The sequence below is a fragment of the Panthera onca genome, chromosome E1 (genome assembly GCF_046562875.1).
Source record: "Panthera onca isolate mPanOnc1 chromosome E1, mPanOnc1 haplotype 2, whole genome shotgun sequence".
NCBI classification, from domain to species: Eukaryota; Metazoa; Chordata; class Mammalia; order Carnivora; family Felidae; genus Panthera; species Panthera onca.
This window is the reverse complement of record NC_138352.1, coordinates 4,562,241-4,584,234: the sequence shown is the minus strand read 5'-3', so window position 1 is coordinate 4,584,234 and position 21,994 is coordinate 4,562,241. Positions and strand designations below refer to the sequence as shown.

At 53.0% G+C, this 21,994-nt stretch overlaps 2 protein-coding genes across 9 annotated transcripts in view; one reads left to right on the top strand and one right to left on the bottom strand.

Annotated features, from left to right (window-relative positions):
* Positions 1-4,302, top strand: part of WIPI1 (WD repeat domain, phosphoinositide interacting 1) — a 31,451-nt gene extending 27,149 nt beyond the window's left edge. For 2 of the 3 annotated variants that reach the window (XM_078438240.2, XM_078438242.2), the window contains 4 exons: positions 205-323; positions 769-869; positions 1,241-1,356; positions 3,781-4,302. In XM_078438240.2, coding sequence (XP_078294366.1) covers positions 205-323; positions 769-869; positions 1,241-1,356; positions 3,781-3,784 — 340 coding nt within the window. In that variant the 3' untranslated portion in view covers positions 3,785-4,302. The remainder of the gene's footprint in view (positions 1-204; positions 324-768; positions 870-1,240; positions 1,357-3,780) is intronic. The other variant, XM_078438241.2, reaches the window with a different exon arrangement.
* Positions 4,303-4,317: 15 nt separating this feature from the next.
* Positions 4,318-21,994, bottom strand: part of ARSG (arylsulfatase G) — a 107,683-nt gene continuing 90,006 nt past the window's right edge. For all 6 annotated transcript variants that reach the window (XM_078438236.2, XM_078438237.2, XM_078438238.2 and 3 more), the window contains 4 exons: positions 20,732-20,840; positions 13,242-13,362; positions 8,512-8,602; positions 4,318-5,178 (listed from right to left, as the gene is read on the bottom strand). In XM_078438236.2, the coding sequence (XP_078294362.2) occupies positions 4,904-5,178; positions 8,512-8,602; positions 13,242-13,362; positions 20,732-20,840 (596 nt within the window). In that variant the 3' untranslated portion in view covers positions 4,318-4,903. The remainder of the gene's footprint in view (positions 5,179-8,511; positions 8,603-13,241; positions 13,363-20,731; positions 20,841-21,994) is intronic.

Sequence of the window (21,994 nt, the reverse complement as noted above, 5' to 3'; positions counted from 1 at the left end):
CTCAGACCCACGAACCGTGAGATCATGCGAAACCAAGAGTCAGACGCCTACCCGACTGAGCCCCCCAGGCGCCCCCATTAGGTCCATACTTTAAACTCAAGTGGGCAAGCCTGAGCTTCCTAGTACTTTTCCTTCTGGAAGTTTCCTGCACATGTGATGAGCTCTTTTTTCTTTTCTCCCCCTCCCCTTAATTGCTGCCATTAGCTTGCTTAGCTCAGGAACAACAGAAGAAAACAAAGAAAATGACCTCAGACCTCCATTACCTCAGTCTTATGCAGCGACCGTGGCCAGACCAAGCACGTCTTCTGCCTCTACCGTGCCAGGTGAGTGGCCGTGGGGGCCTGGCTGGGGGGGCCGTTTCTGACGGCAGCTCTTCTGTCTTCATGGTCACCTGTGAACAGAGCACTCTTCCCGAACCACTTCTTTCCCCCCAGGTGCGGCCCTGAGAATAGCCTTAAACCCAGGTCCCTAAACCTGGCAGGCACGGCCCAAAATGGCTGTCTCCCTCACACGTAGAGTCGAGGCTTCGCCTCTTTGAGAATTGCAAACAGGTGGAATGTTGGAGGGGCCCGGGGTGGAAGGGTGGGCGAGGTCAGCCCATCCGGGGGCTTCGAGACCCTAAGTGGTGGGGATTCTGACTCACCGGAAGCAGTCTCTCCATTTGAAAGGCAAAGGTGGCCTCCATGGTTTCCCTGGAGGCCCTGTCCCGGGGTCAGAGTGTCACAAGAGGCCGGGGGGCTTCCCTCATGTCTCATTCTCGCTTTCCAGGTTATTCTGAGGACGGCGGGGCCCTCCGAGGAGAGGTTATTCCTGAACACGAGTTTGCGACGGGACCAGTATGCCTTGACGACGAGAATGAATTTCCCCCTGTGAGCAGTAGGAATCCCTAAAAGAGCGGCCCAGTCTGTGTGCTGGGAGGGAAACCTTCCCCTCGCGCACGAGGCGAGGTCACTTTCCCGGTGGTCTAGTCCTGTAACAGCTAACCTCCTCGCTCCCGTTCAGAAAGCCACAGACGGCGTGCCGTGCCGTGTGCTTCAGACCCTGTAGACTGGCCACCAGGTGTCGGGCTGAACACGGCAGCATTAGAATAACACCGGATACTAATCCGGGGTGGGGGGGGGGGGTCTCGGCGGCCTCACTACGTCCGGAGGCCTGGAACCCTTAACTTGGCTTCGTTAGCACTATCTCTGCTGCTCGCGAGGCAGGAATTCACGCCTGCATCAACTCCTGTTTTCCTGAGGCCCCTAAGGATGTGTTTGTGGAATCCTGCCACCTTTTTGCTAACGACGATGCTCTAACGGGGCTGGGCCGCTGCTCTCTGCAAGCCAGCCGGACCCTCACCCTCCTCCGGCTCGGGTGAGGCGGACCCCAGGCTCCCAGCAGCCGTGCGGAGGGTGGGAGCCCCCGGGGGAGAGCTCCCCTGCGTTTCCCTGCACCCTGCTTCAGCTGTTCCGGTAGCGAGAGCCCTCAGGGCTGGCTGGGTGCAGAGCTTGGCTTTTTCTAGCGTCCCTGTCCGGAGCGAGAGGATTCTCTCCCTGGGTGGCCGCCAGGGTCTTAGCTTCTGAGGCCTCAAGCTTCCATTGAGAGCAACGCACGGAGCGGGCTTGTGAGCTGCGGTTAGCGAATGGCACAGAGGGCGAACCTGAACTCCTTTAGAGATGGGAGCGGTGCGCGGGCCAGGACTTAAGAGAGTCAACTGAGTGACCCCCGCTGGGGCCAGAGAACAGCAGCCACTTGGGCTTTGCCTCAGAGCCCGTTAGGTCTTAGTATAGAATGTTTGCTCCTGATCCTTTCATGTCCGTGTAAGTTCCATCTGCAAAAGGATGGGGTGCAAGTCTAGCTTCTTTCTTATATAAACCTTGGGACAATCTGATAAGCCCAGTCAGCTTAAAAAAAAAAAAAAAAAAAAAAAAAAAAAGACTGTTTTGGGTCCCTCTTTGCATCATTAGAGGGCTGGCTTTGTGCTTTCCCATAAAGGCTTTACAGATTGCAGCTTGAAATCTACGTTCCGGGCTTTGAATCGGCAGATTGCCAAACACATTGCCAACAAGTAGTTTATATGTTAAGCGTGGAGAGCGGTGGTTCTTAAAAATACCAATTCTAAGGATAAAAACAACTGTTGGCTTCCTGCCTCCTGATAAACCAGTGGTTTTGCCTTTGGGTTCTCATGCCCGAACTAGCCATAAAGGGAGTTCTTCTGCCCCCCCGCCTCCCCAAAGGCTGGTGGTCATTTCCCTGCAGCTGTATCTTCTAGGAACCAGAATAGATCAGATGCCGTAGGAATAGATGTGTCCCACTGTGTCCAGGTTTGGAGCATTCCCTCATTAGGTTCCATTTCAGTGGTTTTGGTGAAAGTCTGTGACTGCCCGAAAAGATTATTAGATTATTAATTAGTAATCAAAGTGAACCCTACAAGCTCTTGTACTTACAGAATTGGGGTACTGCAGATCTTGGCATGGAGGAGATGGGCCCCTGCCAAAGAAAGCCTGCATGAAATAATAGGTACACTGTGCAGATCATTTGCCTCGAGCTTTAAAAAAAAAAGAGAGAGATGCTTAAAAACGAGTGCTTAGAACCTATCAAGAGGCCTGTTCACCTAAACACTGCCAGGAAGCTGGCTATGAGCCGGCTGTCCCGTCTCCCTCTTAAGGATCAGATGAGTGAAACCTGGTTTAAATTGCATCCGGGATTTTTATTTATACTCGAGGAAGGCTTCCTGCCAGCGAGACCACTGATCACTGAATGAGGCCCCTGTTAGACCCTAGAGCTGGTGGTAGGGGTCAAGAAGCCCATCAGACCCCAGGCCTGCCCTCCAGCCTAGAGGCAGACGGGGAGGAGAGGGCCATGCTTCCGAGAGCTCCTGACATCGTAGCAGACGGCCTTCTCCACCTCACCGCACCGCACGGGGACCAGGGGCGTGAGTGCCACTGGGATGTCCTCTTGACACGGACCACCTCACGCCCTCATTGGCAACGATGTCCAACTGGAGAGGAGATCCTGGGGGACTCCCCTCTCTGCCTTTATTCTGTATCTTGTCCAGAATTCGCATCTCTACCCACGTCCCTTAAAAACTTCCAGGATTGTGAAAGGATCTTGGAGTCTCCGTTTGGTTAAAATCACTTCTCTTTCAGTTAACTAAGAACATGGGCTTGCCCAGATAATCTCGTGCGGCCCTCCCTGGGCCTTTGCCTTCGGAACACAGGTCATCTCGAGTGGGTCTTTTTTGTTTTCTAAGTATACTCGCACTTCCCTGGATATGATCGCTCTTATCTCCTTGGGACTTACTTCACTCCATAAACAATGAAAGGAAAGAGAATTGATCGTTTCTGGTACCTTAGAAAGACGCTGTATTCAGGAAGATAAGCAGCTTTTGTCTCAGCAATACACCAACCTTTACAAGTCTGCATATTTTCCGACACTAGTCTGCTCTTGTGAGTAAGAGTAAGCAAATTGGGACCAAGGGTATTTACTGACTTTAGTAGTGACTTAACAGTCTGTGTTTACAAGATGAGCCTTTTAAAAAAACATGCAATACCCATATAAACATACACACACGTATTTTAGACGTAGTCAGTTTTTTTTTGAAACCGTGCCATACTCGTCTATACCGAAGTAAGATGGGTGGATTTTCTGTGGCCGTGAGTGAGGGTCAGTCCGTGGATCCGCAGCGCCCAGCCTCCCCCTGCTGACCCCGCGTGGGCACAGATCTGTTGATAACCCAGCCTGCCTACCAGTCTCTTCCCGGAAAGAGTTAAGGCCGTTCTGTTTTGATTTTGGTAGATAATCTTGTGCCGTGGAAGTCAGAAGGGCAAAACGAAGCAGTCATGATGAGAAGCGCACCTCAGAAAGCAGGACACCCCCTGTCAGGTGGTTGTGGAGAAAACAAGGAAGGTGGAAGAATGGAGTACAGTTGTGTGCGCAGAAAGGGGGGCAGGAATCCCAGGTGCCGCCTGCTTAAGCCACGGGACGCGGTCCACTGCTCACCAAACTCTCCTCCGCCCCGGTTGCCAGCAGGCATGGGAGAGACTATATGAAATCTGTTACAGCCATCGCGTCGATGCTCACTAACCACGTTGGTCTATAGCCGGAACTTTATATGAACGAGGGCATCCTTTTTAAATGTATGCCATGTAAAAATGTACGTAGAGGAAAACCTCTTTGAATTGTATTTCTTGTATATGACATATAGAGAGACTGCTTTTAGCCAGGCAAAGTATTTTTGCAGTGATTGGAATGAATCATTTATTACCTTGGAGTCCCATTTAGGACACTTATAATAAAATCATGGCAATGTGTTTTTGAGGTTTTAGACGTTCATTTCTTCCTGGTTTTAGGAGGCAGAAGGAATGCTTACAATCTTTAAAATACCATCATTTGATCTTTAAGGGGGAGCGAGAGGAGACAGGGAGTGCCACGGATTTCTCCGTGGGCTCGCCTGCTCTGAGACCCGGAAACGTCTAGCTTTGTCTAGTCTGCACCTGTGCTACTCGGGGCATTTCCCCCAGGAGCTGCCCGGAAATGGAGCGTCTCGGGCAACTACTGAGCCAGAATCTGCACTCTCGAGGGATCCCAGGTGACACGTATGCGTATTAAAGATGGAAAAGTGCTGCCCTAGATCCCAGCTGGCATGAATCTATGCTAAAACGACCAGCAAAACTGGGTGCACAGAAAGGAAAGGAAACTAAAGTGCATCCAGTGCCTGTTCCGCGTCACGTGATGTGGCAGTCATTTGCATATAGTGCCTCCTTGGTCCTCAGAATGAGCTCGAAAGCTGTGGGTTCAGTGACGGGGCCTGAACCCGGCCTGACTCCAAAGCCTGTGTGCCTTTCCCTACGGCTCGGCACAGCCGTCCCCACCCCCCTCCCAAGGCGGCATGCAGGGAGGACAGTGGGGGGGAAGTGGGTCAGGTGGCGTGACAGCGGCAGGCCTTTCGGTGGGGATCACAGCAGGGGGTCACCGAAGGATCCCGCGTGTAATCCGCCCTGGACGTCTTGTCACCAGCAATGTCCACAAGCACGTCCGCCAGGACCTGTCTGACCTCGGGCAAGACGCGCTCGTACTCAGCACCACCTTCTTCTAGAGGCTCTGCTTCCGCAACATCCTCTTCCAGGTTAAAAATGAGGGGAGGCTCGTGAAGCCGCGGGGGCCCGACCTTCCCGTCACAGGCTTTGGCTCCGCCTAGAGAGAGGGTGACAGCAAACACCCCCATCAAACCCAGCTTTGGCCCCGTGCTGGAAAGAGGAGAAGGTGATGGATTATAAATCAAGGCAAACAGAGCAGGGCTCGTATGTTCGAATGACTGTTCTCCCCGTCAAAGAAAGCGCCTTGGGGTTCCGGCTGCTCATCCCAGGGATGCTCCTGCCTTCCAGAATGATCTGGAACTTCTCCCGGACTTGCCTTCAGGGCCCGCACAGCAGCCAATCGAGTATCTCCCGTCTCCACCCTTGGCGAGTGAATTCGATTTTTTCTTTTTTTCTTTTTTTTTTTCCTCAAAAATTCATTTCTGGAATACCAGAGATACTCAGTTTGGTGGACTGGGCGGGAAGGCAAGGTGAGTAATTTCACTTTGGGTTGTAGTTGAGATTCTTGTTGAAATCAGAATCTGGCTGTCGAGGCAGCCTCAGGAGAGCAGGAACAAAAATGGAGAGCGGCATCCTTAGCTGTCACGACTCAGGTTCTTTTCCTTATCCATACAAAAAGTAGTTCAGGCATCTGATAGAAATCAATGTAATGCAACTGAGTCAACAAAAGGAGTCAAGGCAAAGGACGGCCATCAGAAATACAGGAAACCCCGGGGTCCCGGGGTTGGTCAGTCGGTTAAGCGTCTGACTTCGCTCAGGTCATGATCTCGCAGTTCATGAGTTCGAGCCCGGTGTCGGGCTCTGTGCTGACAGCTCAGAGCCTGGAACCTGCTTCACATTCTGTGTCACCCCGTCTCTTGGCCCCTCCCCTGCTCATACTCTCTCTCTCTCATACACAAAAATAAATAGTTAAAAATATCTTTTTTAAGAAATATAGGAATTCCTGAACACCTACTTTGCCCCCGAGCTTCTTAGCAGCCAAACCAGAAGGTGGAAGCTTATCAACTGCTCCTTCTCACTGAGGTGTGAGAGAAATTTCTCCAGTGGTTCCTCTTACAGGGAGAGAAGAATGGGCAAGTCGCACAGCCCTTCATTAATGGTTTTCCTCTCGTGGTTGACATTTGGGTTGGCCAGCGGAAAGTTGAGAGTCACTGTCTTTGCCTAGAATTTGGCTTTTCTTCATTGCCAGTCAAAGGCACGGGACATGAGGTTTGCAGTCAGTCGAGCAAGGGTTTGGATGGACTCCTTATAAAAATTAAAGATTTCCACTTCACAGAATAATGAAATAGCTTGCATAGGACCCCACGTGGGTAACAATTACAAATTCTAGGCAACAAATTTAGGGGAAAAAAACCCCAACAATTGAAGGCACCAGAAAATCACGGAGGCAGGCAGAAACAAAATAATTTGATCATTGAAAGGCAGAGGTCACCATGGGTTGGGTCTGTGTTCAAGAGTTTCATTCCCCTGGGGACACCGCCCAGTCTGTGCAGCTGGGGCCCAAGAACACTATCCTCTCTTTGGCTTGGGGCATCGGGGGAATATCAAGGTATTAGAGCTCAGGACTCCCCACAACGGAAGAAGATCGATGGGTGAAATCTGGGAAGGAGGGAGCCAGAAGGGGGGGGACGCCTCAAAATCTGTGAAGAAACCTCCTCCAAATCTTTCTCTAATCTAATGTAGTAGGTAGAGGTCAATACAGCTCATTTATCCAAAAGCAGCTTTAAGTAACCAGGATGCAGACTTTCCAAAGAGGAAGAGAAGGGAGGGATCAGAACATGTCACACTCTCCACCCCCGGCCCCCAGCTGTTGACATGTCTGTCGTCCTCATCCTCGTGCTAACTCTGCCGGGACTCTGGTGACTCCTCAGAAGAGGCCTCCCCTGGGCATCCTAATTCTTGTCTGATTGTGATGGTTTTAAACGGTCCGATTACTTCATAGTAACATTTAGGATTCCAGCACTGTGGTCCCAAGGGCTTTTTTGGCAGGGTCTTGACTTCTGAAATTAACTCAGCCTGGAGAAGCCATACCTCTGAGATAATGTAATGTAAGGACTGTAATCTAGAAATTTTCCATCCGAAAGCATAACAAATATCTGACTGGTTTGCATTTTAGGTTTTGGAGAATCAAAAGAGTCTTGTGGCATTTTTAATATCCCTCAAGTTCTGAACTCGAACTTGTGTTTTTATGGCACATTTTCTTCAGGATCACGTATTTATACTCGGGGAAAATAATTTCTGTTCTTTATTATATAATGCTTTGGAACACTCTCACATTAAATAACTGAATCAAATTGAAATCCACACCAGGTCCCGGGTCTGGTTTTGTTTTGTTTATGTTTTTGTTTGTTCGTTTTTCATTCACTCGGAGAAAAATTTTAGGGTTCCTGCGGGACACGAGAAACTGTGCTCAGCACTTAAAGACAACAAAAATAAAAGATCTTACAAAGCTCTGGGTTCAGAGAGCTCAAAACTAGTAAGGGAGGGGCGCCTGGGTGGCTCAGTCAGTTAAGTGGCCGACTTCGGCTCAGGTTATGATCTCACGGTTCTTGAGTTCGAGCCCCGAGTCGGGCTCTGCGCTGACAGCTCGGAGCCCGGAGCCTGCTTCGGATTCTGTGTCTCCCTCTCTCTCTGCCCCTGCCCCACTCGTGCTCTGTCTCTCTCTCTCAAAACTGAATAAACGTTCAAAAAAAATTAAAAAGAAAAAAACTAGTAGGGAAAATAAAACATGTACCCCAATGGCTGGCATATAGGGCAGAACGTGATCATTACCAAAGTTTCTCCAGATCGTACCCAGCTGAGAAGATGAGAGGGAGTTTTATGACCGAGGTACTAGGATTTGATGTGAGGCCCTAAACGCTGAAAGAGATCTTGAGAGAAGGCCAAGGAAGAAGGTGGTTGCTCTTGGAGAACCGACACCAGAAAAGTCGAGCGACCCGGTATGGAAGGAGCCTGAATTCTGTTCGCAGCCAGAAGCCCCTGGGAAGATTTTGAGAACCATCCTGACCCAGCATCACATTTCTAAAATATACATTTAAGACAGTCACCGAGCGAATCAAGAAGCAGAGAGACTTCTGTCGGTTTGCTAACTAGACCTCTAGAGTCTATTCTCTGAAACAGTCTATTGTCTAGTAAATTACACCTTAAAATATCTCCAAGCTTCCATTTAACATTCCGCCAAACTGGCATTTAAAGCCTAACAGTGGAGTGAGAGTCCTTCTTGTGAGTGTGCAGACTAGCTCTGAGCTTGCTAGAAATTCGGGCGCAGAGTACAAAGACCTCGTTTTCGTATTTGTGGGTGCAGAGGGCCTGTCCTGGGGTGGTGGGGGGGAGGGGGCGGAGGGGGGTGCTGAGGGCTCCCTGAGGGAGGGCGGCCCACACTCATTCCTGGAGGCCTGAGGGTGGATCCAGGTGGGTGCCCCCGACTCACCGGTGACATAGAAGGCCTTGTGTTGTTCCAGGCGGACGGTCTGAAGGGCTCCATACTCTCCAGCCGCCCCACTGTTGGGGTGAAACAGCACCTGAGAGAGAGCAGCAGAGAGAGCTTCCTAACCCGTCAGCCATGCCCCCCATGCTTCCTGGAAGGCATTCCTTTCTCTGTCACGGTGGCCGGTCCATCCCACCCACCACGGCCCCAAACACTGACAGACACAGGCCTGTAGTCCACGCCGGCCAATGCTTGGGGGGGGCGGAGGGGGGGGGGCAGGAAATAACTCCTTGGCAAGTTAATTAATCAGAATGGGCTGCAACTCTGGTCAGACTCCTAGGCCCCCGGTACCAGCTGCAGAATTCGCAGGGTCCGGTGCAAAATGAAAGAGAGAAACCTCGTTCGAAATCGAACAATTTCAAGGCAGCACAGTACGTGTTCTCTAAACCGGGCGCAGGACCATCCTGAGGGCGGGGCCGCAGGTGGCTGTGTCCCACCCTTCAGGTTCAAGATGGGGCCTGGGAATCTGCACGGCTTACAGACAGTCCCAGGGATTCTGACGCGGGCGCTCCTTGGAAACACGGCTTCTTGGCATCCAGTTAATGTTCTAACTCTCCCTCAAGCAAGGCTGGCATGTCCTTGAGAGGACAGCTCGGCGTGATTTCTGCAGAACTGGGCACAGCCTAACCTCCGAACACAGATGTCCTCACTCCCTGACTCAATCCTGCCCTCCTCGGACTGAGGAAATCCCCCGTCATCGGGCCATCGATGAAAGAATCGCCCTACAGAATGGAAACACCGAATTCAGGCGTGCCAAGGGCAGGATTCGGTAGAAAATAAACAACCAGTGTCCTTGGTGGGTTGGTGGGTTGGTGCTGAATGCGTGAGACCGCCCTGGTATGAATCATGACCAATATATATCACTGCAAAGACGCTTATGTGATTCAAAGTTTCCATGGGGCTATTAAAAAAAAAGAGAGCGAGAAACATCTGTTGGAGCAGTAAACAGCTGTCCCCCCAAGTTTTTCCGGGCTCTCAGAGGATGCCACCGAGGGTGGGGTCCCTCCCGCACCTGCAGCTTCCGTGCTGGGCTCTCGTGACAGTCCCTGCAAGGTCCCCAGCCAGCATGATGACAGCAGGCTCCTTCCAAACAGGAAAAGAAGTCGTAACTCAAAACTCACTCCTCTGCCCGCCCAGCAGGAAGCCAAGCCTCTCACTGCGGGAGGCCACTGGGTTTCCTTCTGGCGGAGGCGGAAAGTGGGGGGACTTGGAAAACCTACTGTCCGCCCATCAAGGAGGTCCTCAGACCTCCGGAAGATGGGAGTCGCGGTCCGCTGGTTCAAATCGTTGACAGTATTTGGGTCTCGGTGACAGACACTCCAGAAGGGTGGGCTGCTACATCCAGGATATTTGTGCAGCGTTACCAGAGGCAACTTCCAAAATCCAAAAGGAAGAGGAAGCAAAACTTCCGGATGGCTCCCTCTCAGAAACAGGAGGGCGTGGGTTTTGTTGTGCAGACTGGCCACGGCGTTGTTTACACCCACATAGGAAGAGGGTTGGCAAACTGATACATGAATCACAGCCTAAGACAGGTCCTCTCCAGGGTGGGTCCCCACTTCAAAGATAACTTTTATCTTCTGCAGACATGTTGCACCTTCTTGGTTGCCTTTCTTACCTGTTTGCTTTGTTTCATTCTGTTTTGTTGTTTGAAGCAGGTGAGCGGCTCCCTTAGGCCCCAGAGGCTGGTGCTTATGTGGTAACGCTCCCCCCCCCTCCCGACACACACACAAAAGGAAGGCTCCCCAATCCCATCAGGTGGGGCTGCAAAGCCAGCTCTAAAAGGGGGCAGCCACTCCGGATGGGGATGGCGTCTTTCACCACTAGGGGCCTCCCTAAGAGAAGTGATCGGACGGAGCTCCAGAGACAAGCCCCTGCTCAGGTCTCCCCGGTGTATGGCCTCCAGGGAGGTGCCATGCATTTTCTGACCCACAGCAGCCCCAGACCAGTCTGGACTGGCAGGTGAAGAGCCATTAAAGACGCCTTCCTCTTTGTGGGCAATTTTTGGCCTCGGCGGTTGGCAACCCGGGGCGGAGGTACGACTTGACTGGTGGAAACGTGACGAACTCCAGCTTCCACCAGGGAGTCAGGCAAGCACGAAGCAGGATCTCTGAGGCGCCCTCCCCCGCCTTGCGGTTGCCCTCGGTGCCCAGACCCGGGCCCATCAAGATGAGAAGCAGAAGGCTCAGCAGGATGCAAGAGCGGGCAGCCTGACGGCCTCTGTTGCACATTTTCAACACCACCCCACGTCCCACCCGTCCTCGAAGCGGGTAGTGAAAAGACCGCACAGTAGGAAAACTGCAGACCCATTACTTGCCCTTAAACCTGTCCGCGCGGGGCCCGGGGGCGTGCGAGGTGGGGGGGGTGCCAAGGAGCTACGCCTTAGCCTTAGGTGGCTTCAGCTCTTTACCCCGGCGGTTACTTCATTTGCAAAATAGGGAAGGACCGAATGGCTGAGCTGTATTTGCATATTGTTTTGAGATGAGCATCTGAGGAGTTACTCTGAGCTTCTTGAAACCGGAATGGTTTTCTAAACTAAGCCGTTAGAATCCTTGCACGCCCAGAACACACCTGAGTGTGAACACAACCAAATTGTGTTTAGTAAAAACTACACGCGGTGGCGCCTGGGTGGCTCCGTCAGTTAAGCCTCTGACTCCGGCTCAGGTCGTGATCTCACGGGTCGTGGGTTCGAGCCCCGCGTCGGGCTCTGTGCTGACAGCTCGGAGCCTGGAGCCTGCTTCCGATTCTGTGTCCCCCTCTCTCTCTGCCCCTCCCTGACTTGTGCTATCTCTCTCTTTCTCTCTCTCAATGATAAATAAACGTTAAGAAAACATTGTTTTAATAGAAAATAATAAAAATTTTTAAAAAATCACACGCGGAGACCTGTACGTGTGCTCACTCTACCTCCCGGCCTCCGACCTCCCCTCTGTTCAGCAAATTCTGGACACTTTACTCTAGTCTTTTCAGCAGGTGAGCAGAAAAGACCAACAATTCAGGGCCAACAATTACCTGGGTTGCCCTCAAACTCCAAACAATCTTATCTACAGCATCTTCACGCCCTCTGCAGGGAATCCAGAGCTCTGGGAGGCTGGGTGTAGCCTGCAGGTGCCAGCGCCCCAGGGCCTTTGCTCTAGAAGATACTATCAGCAGCTTCCTGCAAGCAGTAAGTGGTGGCTGTTTCCTTCTGGGCCCTGCGGTGTGGTCAGGGAGCAAGCCAGCCCCCACTCCAGCCGCCTTACCACACATCATCTGTCCCCACGAAAACCCCAACCAGTGTTAGGGCCTGCCTCTACTCCCCCTGCCAGGACCAACCCTGTCGGACACTAGGCCAGTAACTGTTAGGCCCTGAGCATGACTCTGCAGAAGAAAGGGCTGCAACTAGAGAGAGGGACCGCTCTCCCCTCTGAGAGCGGAAGTGAGCGCGAAGGTTCTGGCTTCCACAGGCAGGAGCGGCCGCGTCAAGGAGCCCGGAGTCCTTGAAGCACTTCCTGGTGACCCCAATGATTCTATTAGTAGCCGTGGTGATAAACACTCAGGAGCACCTCTCCACTGACGTCTTCGATAACCCCCCGGGGTCACACACTGCGAACGTCCAGTCCGGAGGCGGAAACCATCTTCCTGCTCTTTGCAGCTCCCCAGCGGTGGGGCTCAGCCTGGAAGCCTGCGCAGCTCTAGAAGGCTGGGTGTCCCGGGAGAAGCAGTACTTGCTCAGAGGGCATTTCAGGCAGCGTCAGACAACCCCTAGAAACTGCAGGAACGCTCTCGGAAGCACGGATGGCCCCCTCGGGGCTCCGTGGCGGGGGCTGCGTCACAAACCACCGGGCCACATCCGAGCAGCGCGTTTGAGTCACCTCCATGTGAACCTCGGGTGAAGACACAAATAGACCCTTTGATGTGTGGGTCCCTAACTCAGAAGCCATGTGCTCACCGGGCCTCACAGAGGGGCTTGGGGTTCCCTCCTCCCACTTCCTCTTCCTTTTGGTGAAAGGAAAACACACGGAAATGACATGGAAAGGTCGTCGGGGCCGGCACTTCCTGGCTGTCACCGCCGACGAATGCCTCAGTGCACATGAAGAGGGGACCCTGGGGTGCTGGGGAGCAGAACCCCAAAGCTGGAGCAGGGGCTGTAGGGCCACAGGCCGGGCCTTCCAGGAGCCAGGGGGAACGTTCATTCATTTCTTCGTCAAATGCACATTTACTGCCGGCTGGGTGCTGGCCCAGTTAGGTGCACTGAGAATTCTGGGGGAGATCCCTGCCTTCGGGAAGTTCCATTCTAGTCGGGGAGTCCCACAATACCCAAGTCACTCTGGCTAGTCAGCCACCCCGTCCAACAAAAATGTGCCAGGGGCCTACGATGTGTCAGACAAATCATTGCGGAAAAAAATCGTATGTTACGGGCAAGAAGCACCTCTATACACACCCACTCTAAGCCAGACTGTCCAATGTAAGTCTGGATTGACAAGCTGGATTGATCACAGGGGAAGAGGGGGAGAGGGGTGGAAAGACAGCTTTGTCTCAAAGGATTAATCCGTCGGGGGTTCTTAAGCTAGATCGGGAGGGGCCGCTGGCATGCATGTTCCCAGGATGGTTCTCTTCGCACAAAGGTGGCCCCGGATGAGAAGCAGCGGCCCAAGCCCCTGTAGAGCCGGTGGGGGGCGCACGCCTCCTCCACTTACCCGGTGCCCAGTCTGCGACCAGCCAAAAAGCACGGAAGAGGCATCCAAGCCGTCAAAGTGCCGGTCTTGGGGTAGGCTGGCCCCCGCCAGGGCCACCACAGTGGGGAAGATGTCTAGCACACTGCAGGAAGAACAAGACGGCGTTGGCCCCAGCTACTCCCGGACTCTCTCCCTGGCCCATGCTGTGGTCAAGGCCCACCCAACCCAGCCCAGACTGAGCACCGACATCCTCCCATATGGTCCGCCTCCTCTGCCTGCCGGTCCTTCCTTCGGGTCCCACCTGGATTTCTGCTCCTCCAAAAGGCAGAATGGCACTGTGGTTTAGCACCCAGGCTCTGTGGCCAAGTGTTACCGGGTCTCAAAATCCCAGAGTTATACCTACCTGTCTTCTCAATGCCTCCATTTTCCATTCTCTAAAATGGGCATGATCATTATAGTGCCCACCTCACAGGGTATCACGTGGATGAAACACATAGATGAGACGTGTAGAAGAAGATGGTATTTGTGTCATCGTTATTCACAAGGGCTACCCTACGGATCTAAGAACCAAGAGGCTCTACCTGTCACCAGCTAGGCCACAGCCACTGGCTGAGAGGGAACCATGTGTAACAGGTATCTGCTAGAGAATGTTCATGGCATTATTCCTGCTCTGGGTCTCTGTGTCACAAATATTCAGTCTTTGTTTAAAATGCCATGGTGGGGCACCTGGGTGGCTCAGTCAGTTGAGCATCTGACTCTGGCTCAGGTCATGATCTCGTGGTTTGTGGGTTCGAGCCCCGCGTCGGGTTCTGTGCTGACAGCTCAGAGCCTGGAGCCTGTGTCGGATTCTGTGTCTCCCGCTCTCTCTGCCCCTCCTATGCTCACGTTCTGTCTTTCTCTCTCTCTCAAGAATAACTAAATGTTTAGGGGCACCTGAGTGGCTCAGTCGGTTAAGCAGCCGACTTCGGCTCAGGTCATGATCTCACAGTCCGTGAGTTCGAGCCCCGCGTCAGGCTCCGTGCTGACAGCTCAGAGCCTGGAGCCTGCTTCGGATTCTGTGTCTCCCTCTCTCTGACCCTCCCCTGTTCATGCTCTGTCTCTCTCTGTCTCAAAAATAAACGTTAAAAAAACAATTAAAAAAAAAAATAACTAAACGTTAAAAAAAAAAAATTAAGGGGCGCTTAGGTGGCTCAGTCGGTTGACGGTCCGACTTCGGTTCGGGTCATGATCTCACGGTTTATAGGTTCAAGCCCCTCAAGGCGCTCTGTGCTGACAGCTCACAGCCTGAGGCTGTTTCTCCCTCTCTCTGCCCCTTCCCTGCTCACACTCTGTCTCTTTCTCAAAAATAAATATAAAAAACAATTTTTTTTTTAATTAAAATGCCATGGTATGTGAAACGTTCCACCCCCTTTATTTCAGTGATTTCTTCCCCATTACAAAATAGTAATAAATGTTTACGGTGGGGGAAAAAAAATACAACACCCAGAAATATAAAAGAGAGAACAACGCAGAAATCGTCCATCACCCAAAGGCAGCCACTGTTACCATTTTGGTGGGTTTTGTTAATGTGAGTTTTTAAATCACGTGGTGCAACTTGACTCTATTATGGGGCACATCGCCCACCAGCCTGCTGTGTTTCATCAGAAAAAAACTCTCCAGCATAAACAAATGGACCGTCCTTTCAACAAAGCTGTTTATCTGAGGGCCAGGCCAACTGAGTCAGCGGGATGTGATGCAGTCAGGCGGGCAGGCCAAGGTGAGGAGTACTCCCCCAGATAGAGGCCCTGGTTCGCCTGAGGCTGGGCACAGCACCAAACTTCAGGCACGCTCTGAGGGAGGCCTCAGGGGCCACCTGCCCCACTGCCACCACCCTGAGGTCCGGGAACAAGCCTCTCTGCCCGCCCAAGAGGGGCTGCAGAAGGGGCTCACCATGAGGCTCCGCCTAGAATCCCGGACAGAATCTCTCCCCGGACGATGGCACGGACTGTTTCTGGTTTGCCTTCTGTGTTCACGATCCACACAGCTAGTGGCTTATCTCTCGAGATACGTGTCCCAGGGGCTGGGCATCCCACACAGGCAAAGCCAAGGAGTGCACAGTAAGCATGGCCAGAGTACGGCACAGTCCAGAAACCTGTCCGGAGTCCAAGGATCCTGCTACAGACCGGGCAGTGCGGAGCAACGCAGTCCGAAAAGGGGGCGGCGGCTGGGGCCGTTTGTTTGAGCTTTCTCGAAGCTGCACCCCTAAAGGACACCGGCACCGCAGATGGGTCACCAGCGAGCAGGAAACACAGGATCTGTGTCAGGCTGGAATGGACGGCATGCTTTCTCTTTCCATCTTCGGTTTTCTCCCCTGTATCATGAGGCTTCACATTCTAATGAAATAAAGCACTAAAGTCTCATGTTCAGGGAACCCTAACGTCTCAGAATTCATTCGTCAGGATCCTCAGAGGGACTTCATCCGCCCAGAGCACAGAGAAAACCTTTGGCCCACGAGAAAATCTCCAACATCTCCGATGACTGGCCAATCCAGAATTACTGCCAAGCTCAGGCCGTTCCAAAGTCTTTCCTTCTGTAATGGAGGAAGCCGAGCCCCCGAGGTCAGGCCCAGAGGAGGGCACACACAGTCCCCATACCATCCCGGGGCTGGGCCCGCAGACTCAGCTTGAGCTTAGAGACAACACTGGTCCTAGGGAAGCCACCAAAGGGACCCCAGCTGCTCCAAACCTCAAACCCCACCTAAGAAACTGGTCCTGACAGTCTTTGAAACCTTCAAGAAAGAGACCAAAAAAAAAAAAAAAAAAAAAAAAAAAAAAAAAAATCTACATTTCCAAGTTTCTGTGGCTGGTGATACTTGGGATGGGGGCTTTGGGCAGGACCACGTTCTGACTTTTGTGGGATATATGGGAACTTGGGCCTTCGTGGGCCCCTGCTTCCGTACGAAATACTAAAAATTATATTTCACATCTGTATTGACAGAAAGATGCATATATAAATAATATATATTAAACCATTGTCTTCAACTGAAAAGTTCTTTTTTTCCCTCCTTCCGATTTTAGAAGAAATTAAAAATCTCACGTGTCCCGGGGCGCCTGGGTGGCTCAGCTGGTTGAGCTGGTTGAGCCTGGGTGGCTCAGCTGGTCTTACTCTGGCTCAGGTCATGATCTCATGGTTCGTGAGTTCAAGCCCCGCGTGGGGCTCTGTGCTGACAGCATGGAGCCCGCTTTGGAACATCTGTCTCCCTCTTTCTCTGCCCCTCCTCAGCTTGTGCTCTCTTTCTCTCTCTCTCAAAATAAATAAATATTAAAAAAAAAAAAAATCTCCTGGGCCCGGCCCTCCACCTCCCTGGCCTAAGAGACAGTCGGCCTTGGCTTCTGGAGGGAGGAAAACCCCACTTCACTGGGGTTATGAGAAGTGACACAAAAGGCTGCCATCAGAGTGGGCCAGGGGACACCTTTGCCGGTTGCCCATGTGAAAATAGTTTCTTCTTTTCTTAACATGGCTTCAGCCAGCCCACGGCACCGAAGGTTGTTCAGAGGAAGTGTGCGTATTTGTGTCCCCATGCAAGGTGTCACCCCAGGGACCCGGGCGTGGAGAGCAGGCCGTGGGGAGGAGGGTGCAGGAGAGCCCGGCTGGAGCAGAAGGGCTGCTGGGAGCTTGCTTGGGCCCAACAGCCCAGGCTCGGGACGCCTGCGGATGGGAACCCAGGCGCTGTGCTGGGCTGTCCTGGGGGGAGAGCATCCCGGGGCAGAGGGAAGGGCTGGGAAGGGAGGTGTTTCCTGGAAGCTGGGGACATTATAGCTGGGAAAAGGCGGTGTGATCTGAGGGCGGGAAGCGGGAAGTGGCAAGGAGGTTGCCAAGGAAAGGATTGGGGGTGCGTGGGCCCGGACACAGAGGGAGGGGAGAACAGAACTTCCTCCGGATCAAGAGCAAAGGCGGGGGACGGGCAGTGCCTTTTTAGCGCTTAGTTGTAAGTTTCTTCCTGTTGTAATTCCCTCTTGTGACCCCAGGGAAAACTCGGTACCCACCCCTTCCTGGCCTAAGCCCCTCTGCGAAGCGTTGAGGGGCTGCAGCTTCCCCCAGACCCCCGACTCCGGTCCTTCTCAGAGGCCAGTATAAGAACCCAAGAGCACTGTTTTCAGGGGACACAGGGGTCCCGGAGCATCAGAAGAGCCCGACGCAAAGCACGCATATCCTTTCCATAGCAGAGCATAGCTGGGAGCGGGAGGGGAGAGGGGTCCACACAAGACCCCTCCCTCTCTCCCCCTACACTGCCCACCGCTGGATGCAGGAAAGAGTGGGAGACTTGGAAAGGAGATGCGTGGCTAGATCTTCCTCTCGCGGTGACACCGAACCACAGGGCACTGATGTGAACATGGCCTTCTTGTAACTTCCACTTCCGAGACGTGTGCCTCAAGACGGTACAGAGGCAGGTGAATCAGCCCTCCACACAACCGGCTGTGTTTCAGGCATGTGAAGAGAGCCGCCCGCCCCCCCCCCCCCCCAGGGACCCTCCGGTCTCCAGGCTAAACGGAACCTTTAGCTGTTTTCCCAAATGAGATGTGGCCATCTCGTGTTGCCTCAGTAATCGCAGGAGAGGTTCTCTGCTCTGAATAGAGACGGTGGCCTCCCAGCTCAGAGATGCAGAGCATAACCTTCACGTCTTTGTATACGGCTATGAGACATCACATCAAAGCTGTGGCTCTCAGGGGTGCTGGGCTGGCTCAGTCAGTAAAGCATCCGACTTCGGCTCAGGCCACAATCTCGCAGTCTGTGAGTTCGAGCCCCGCGTCGGGCTCTACTCTGACAGCCTCAGAGCCTGGAGCCTGCTTCGGATTCGGTGTCTCCCCCTCTCTCTGCCCCTCCCCCACTTGCACTCTGTCTCGCAAAAATAAATAAATGTTAAAAAAAAAATTAAAAAACAAAAAAAAGCCATGGCCGTCAAGCAGCATGAGTGTGTCTTCCCAGGGCACATCTGGTCCCACCTGGAAACATTTTGGTTGCCACAGGTCAGGGTGAAGGTGCCACTGGCATTCAGTGAGTAGGGGCCAGGGATGCCATTCAATATCCTACAATGTACAGGACGGGCCCCCACAACAGAGAATGATCCTGCCAAGAACGTCAACAGTGCCAATGTGGAGCTAACCTGCATTAGAGGCTGAGGTTCAAACCACCAGGCCCTTGCGACACGTGTCGCCAAAGCCCCGGCCTCCTAAGTTAGCTCCTAACCATCAGGAACTTTCTGTCTGATTTGCTCGCTACTCCATCCCCAGTCCCTAGGGCAATGCTTGACCCACAGCTGGACACAACAATAAATATTTGTGGAATAAATGAGTTTCCCTCACTCTGTAATTGTGTCACTGGGCTTCGGGGTCAGGACATTTACGAGACCATTCCTTGACCTCGCTACGTTACGCGGGTGCACGCTGGAACATTAACAGTGATTATCTCTAAAAGGGAACCAAATGGAAAATGGAATTCGTGTGGACCCCTCCTCCCTCGCCACTGCCCCCCCCCCCCAACGCATTTGTCACTTTTCTGCATTCATGTGAGTACTTGTATCAACCTGTCCACTCTCTTCCCATAATTCCTCGGGGCCACCAAAATTGAGGTGTAATGTATTCTGGCCTTAGCTCTATGGCTCAGGGGACTTACCTCTGATCTGAAAGGAGATCTATGTCTCTCTGAGGAATAAAGTACTAGAATAGGGGATAAGTACTCTGGGGGAGGAGGGAGTGCCTGGTGGGGTTTCCAAGGACATGAAGTACCATCGGTTTCTTGAAAATGGATCTGAAGGCTGTTCTCCTCAGAGCCGACCCTGAAGGAGTCATGGAAAACAACAGTAGACGCCTGGTGGCCTGGCCTGACAGTAAGGACGCTCCACCCAAGTTTGCTTTAGGTGGATTTATGTGAGCAAACAGCCAGAGGGTGAATTCTATGGAGATGAACTTTCCTGCTTCGACTGAGACTACTTTAACGCCAAAAAATATCCTCCGAAGGGGCCGATGTAACGGATCAGCGCTGTCCTGGTAGAATTCCAGGAGCTCTCGAGCAAACGCGGTCTTGTACCAAGACTCACTTTCTTGGGTCACCAAATGGTTCCCTCAGTCCGTTGTCTCCTCCGGGGCCTTAGGCCACGAACGCCACGGTGCCGTGGTATCATGGTGCTGTGGTTGACCACAGGTGCAAACGCCCTTCTCACGTGAGGAGCGTGTGCTCGGCGTGCAGGGACGGAACTTGAGAGTTTGCCGAGTTATTTGTGCGTGCGCAGCCAGCCCAGCCTGTGAACACTTGGCCTGACTGCACCAAGTCAGCCCCATAAAAAGCAGTCCATCTGGCCCTCTTCCCGGCCGGCCTGACATCACAGACTCCAGCGCTCGCTGTTGTCACACCTGCCCGCACCCCCTGATGGCACAGGGCTGGCGTGGGGTCGTGGGGGCCCGCAGGCTGCCAGGGACGGTGCCTACCCACCCGCCCTGGCCGTCAGAGCTGTTAACCCCTCCTTTCCCCTGGCCTTCACGGCTGTCCCGGCTCCCCACCGGGTCTGGGGATGCGGGAAGGAGCCCAGGGAGCTTGTCTTCCTCTGAGAGGCCGTGTTCTTGAGGCCACGGCCCACTGGGCTACAGAACTGGTTCGTAAATTAGTCTCTGGCCAGACCAACAGCTCTGAGCCCCTGAGCAGCGCCCGGCCACGCCCCCCTGCCAGTGACTACAGAACCACAGAGAGGAAGTCCCCATCTGGATGAGCGACACGTTCCCATCACGGGTCTTGGTTACCCAGCTGCGTGGATCGCTCTCGGAAGGGCCACCACAGCCTCGTGCTGTGCCCAGGAAGGGGCCTCGTGGATCTGCCTCAACAGGGAGCTAAGAGCGAGGGTGGGATCTTCGAATAGAGGGAGCAAGCTCACTGCAGAAGCTTCCTTGCCACGGGTAGGAATGTCCTCACCTAAAGGTGCATTCTTTCCTCGCCAGCCCAGTGGGGCCGCCTCCTTCTCCCTCCCCTGCAGGGTAGGCGGACACCTAGGTGCCTTTCTTGGGCCCGTGTGATTGCTGGCGATATGCTGGCTTCCCGCGGTCACCCTGAGGACACCTGCCCTACCCCCAAGGATGGAACAATTGTGGTTTACGCGGTCTATTCCCTCCCGTCTGCCGGGCCCAAGCCAAAAAAGGGACACGCTTCCGCTAACCTCTCTGCTAGTAGAGCACTGATGCCAGGAGCCACCGCCATGACTCCGCATCAAAGGCCACAGAGCCCGCCCAGTCCCCTCTTGTCACCAAGATCATCCCCAGAGGATGGCTTGCAAAGAGCCACTGTGGGCCCTAACTCAGCACGTGGGATTGCCTACGGGGAGATCCGTGTGGCTACGATCAGACCTGTAGGAGGCATCTGGGAACACCCGGCCAAGGCAGGTGGCCGATGAGGCCTCTCTTCTCCAGGTTTCTAGCCGCTGGAGCCTCGGTCCGTGGTTTTCTAGCCCCGAATCCCAACATTTCAAGGTAGTTCGGGTCTCATACCTTAACAAGGCAGTGCTGGTGACGTTGATGGGAACGGTGCCAGGCCAGTAGGCCAGAGCCGGGACCCGGTGCCCACCTTCCCACGTGGTCTGCTTGGCTGCACTTCCCCCTGTGAGACAAGGCAGGTAGTTGGTTTTCCAACTGTTCAAAAAGCACTGAGAGTTTCTGATCACTCCAGCAAAGGAATCGCTTCTTTTTTTGTTTTGTAATTTACTGTTTCAAGTTTATTTTGAGGGAGACAGCGAGCAGGGGAGGGGCAGAGAGGGAGGGAGAGAGAGAATCCCAAGCAGGCTCCACGCCGACGGCACAGAGCCTGATGCAGGGCTTGACCCCGCGAACTGCGAGATCGTGACCTGAGCCGAAACCAAGGCTCGGACGCTCAGCCTGCTGCGCCACCCAGGCTCCCAGGAATGACTTCGTTTATAACCAGCTATTTTTATTCCTCTAGCCAACACCTTGCATTCCCTGATTTTATTTCACCGGATTCAACATAAGTAAATGGTTGCTTCTGTCATTCTCTGGGGAACCACGTTGCTTCATTTTCTTCATGACCCTTTTATTTTAATGTTTATTTATTTTTGAGAGAGAGAGAGCGCCCGCACGTGTGCATGAGCGGGGAAGAGACAGAGGGAGGGGGACAGAGGATCCAAAGCAGGCTCCCCGCTGACAGCAGAGAGCCCGATGTGGGGCTCAAACCCACGAACCGTGAGATCATGACCTGAGCAAAGGCGGAAGCTTAACCGACTGAGCCACCCAGGCGCCCCCTTCACGACTTGTAATACTTCAGGCTGTCTGGTTTGTTCATGGACTTTCTGAGGGTGTATCTCCACTCCATGAGACCTTATCGGCCTTATGCACTGAAGACATAGCAGGTGTTTAACAAACAGGTCGAATAAAAATGGCTTTGTCTTCTTGCTGACCATAACGTGACCGTTTAGGATTTCAAAACACAATTATTTGGGGCACCCGGGTGACTCTTGGTCTCGGCTCAGGTCGCGATCTCACAGTTCATGGGATTGAGCCCCACATGAATCACGCGAGTGTGGAGGCTGCTTGGGATTCTCTCTCTCTCCCTCTGCCCCTCTACCCTGCTCATTCTCTCTCAAAATAAATAAACATTTAAAAATATATACAATTATTTGAAAAGAGAGAAAGGCAGAAACTCCCCCAGCTGTGTGATCTGCTCAACGCCCAACAACTGATCTGGCAAAGGATTTTATTGTTGTCTTTTGGTTTGCTTTGCTGTGTTTTTCCTTGAGTGAA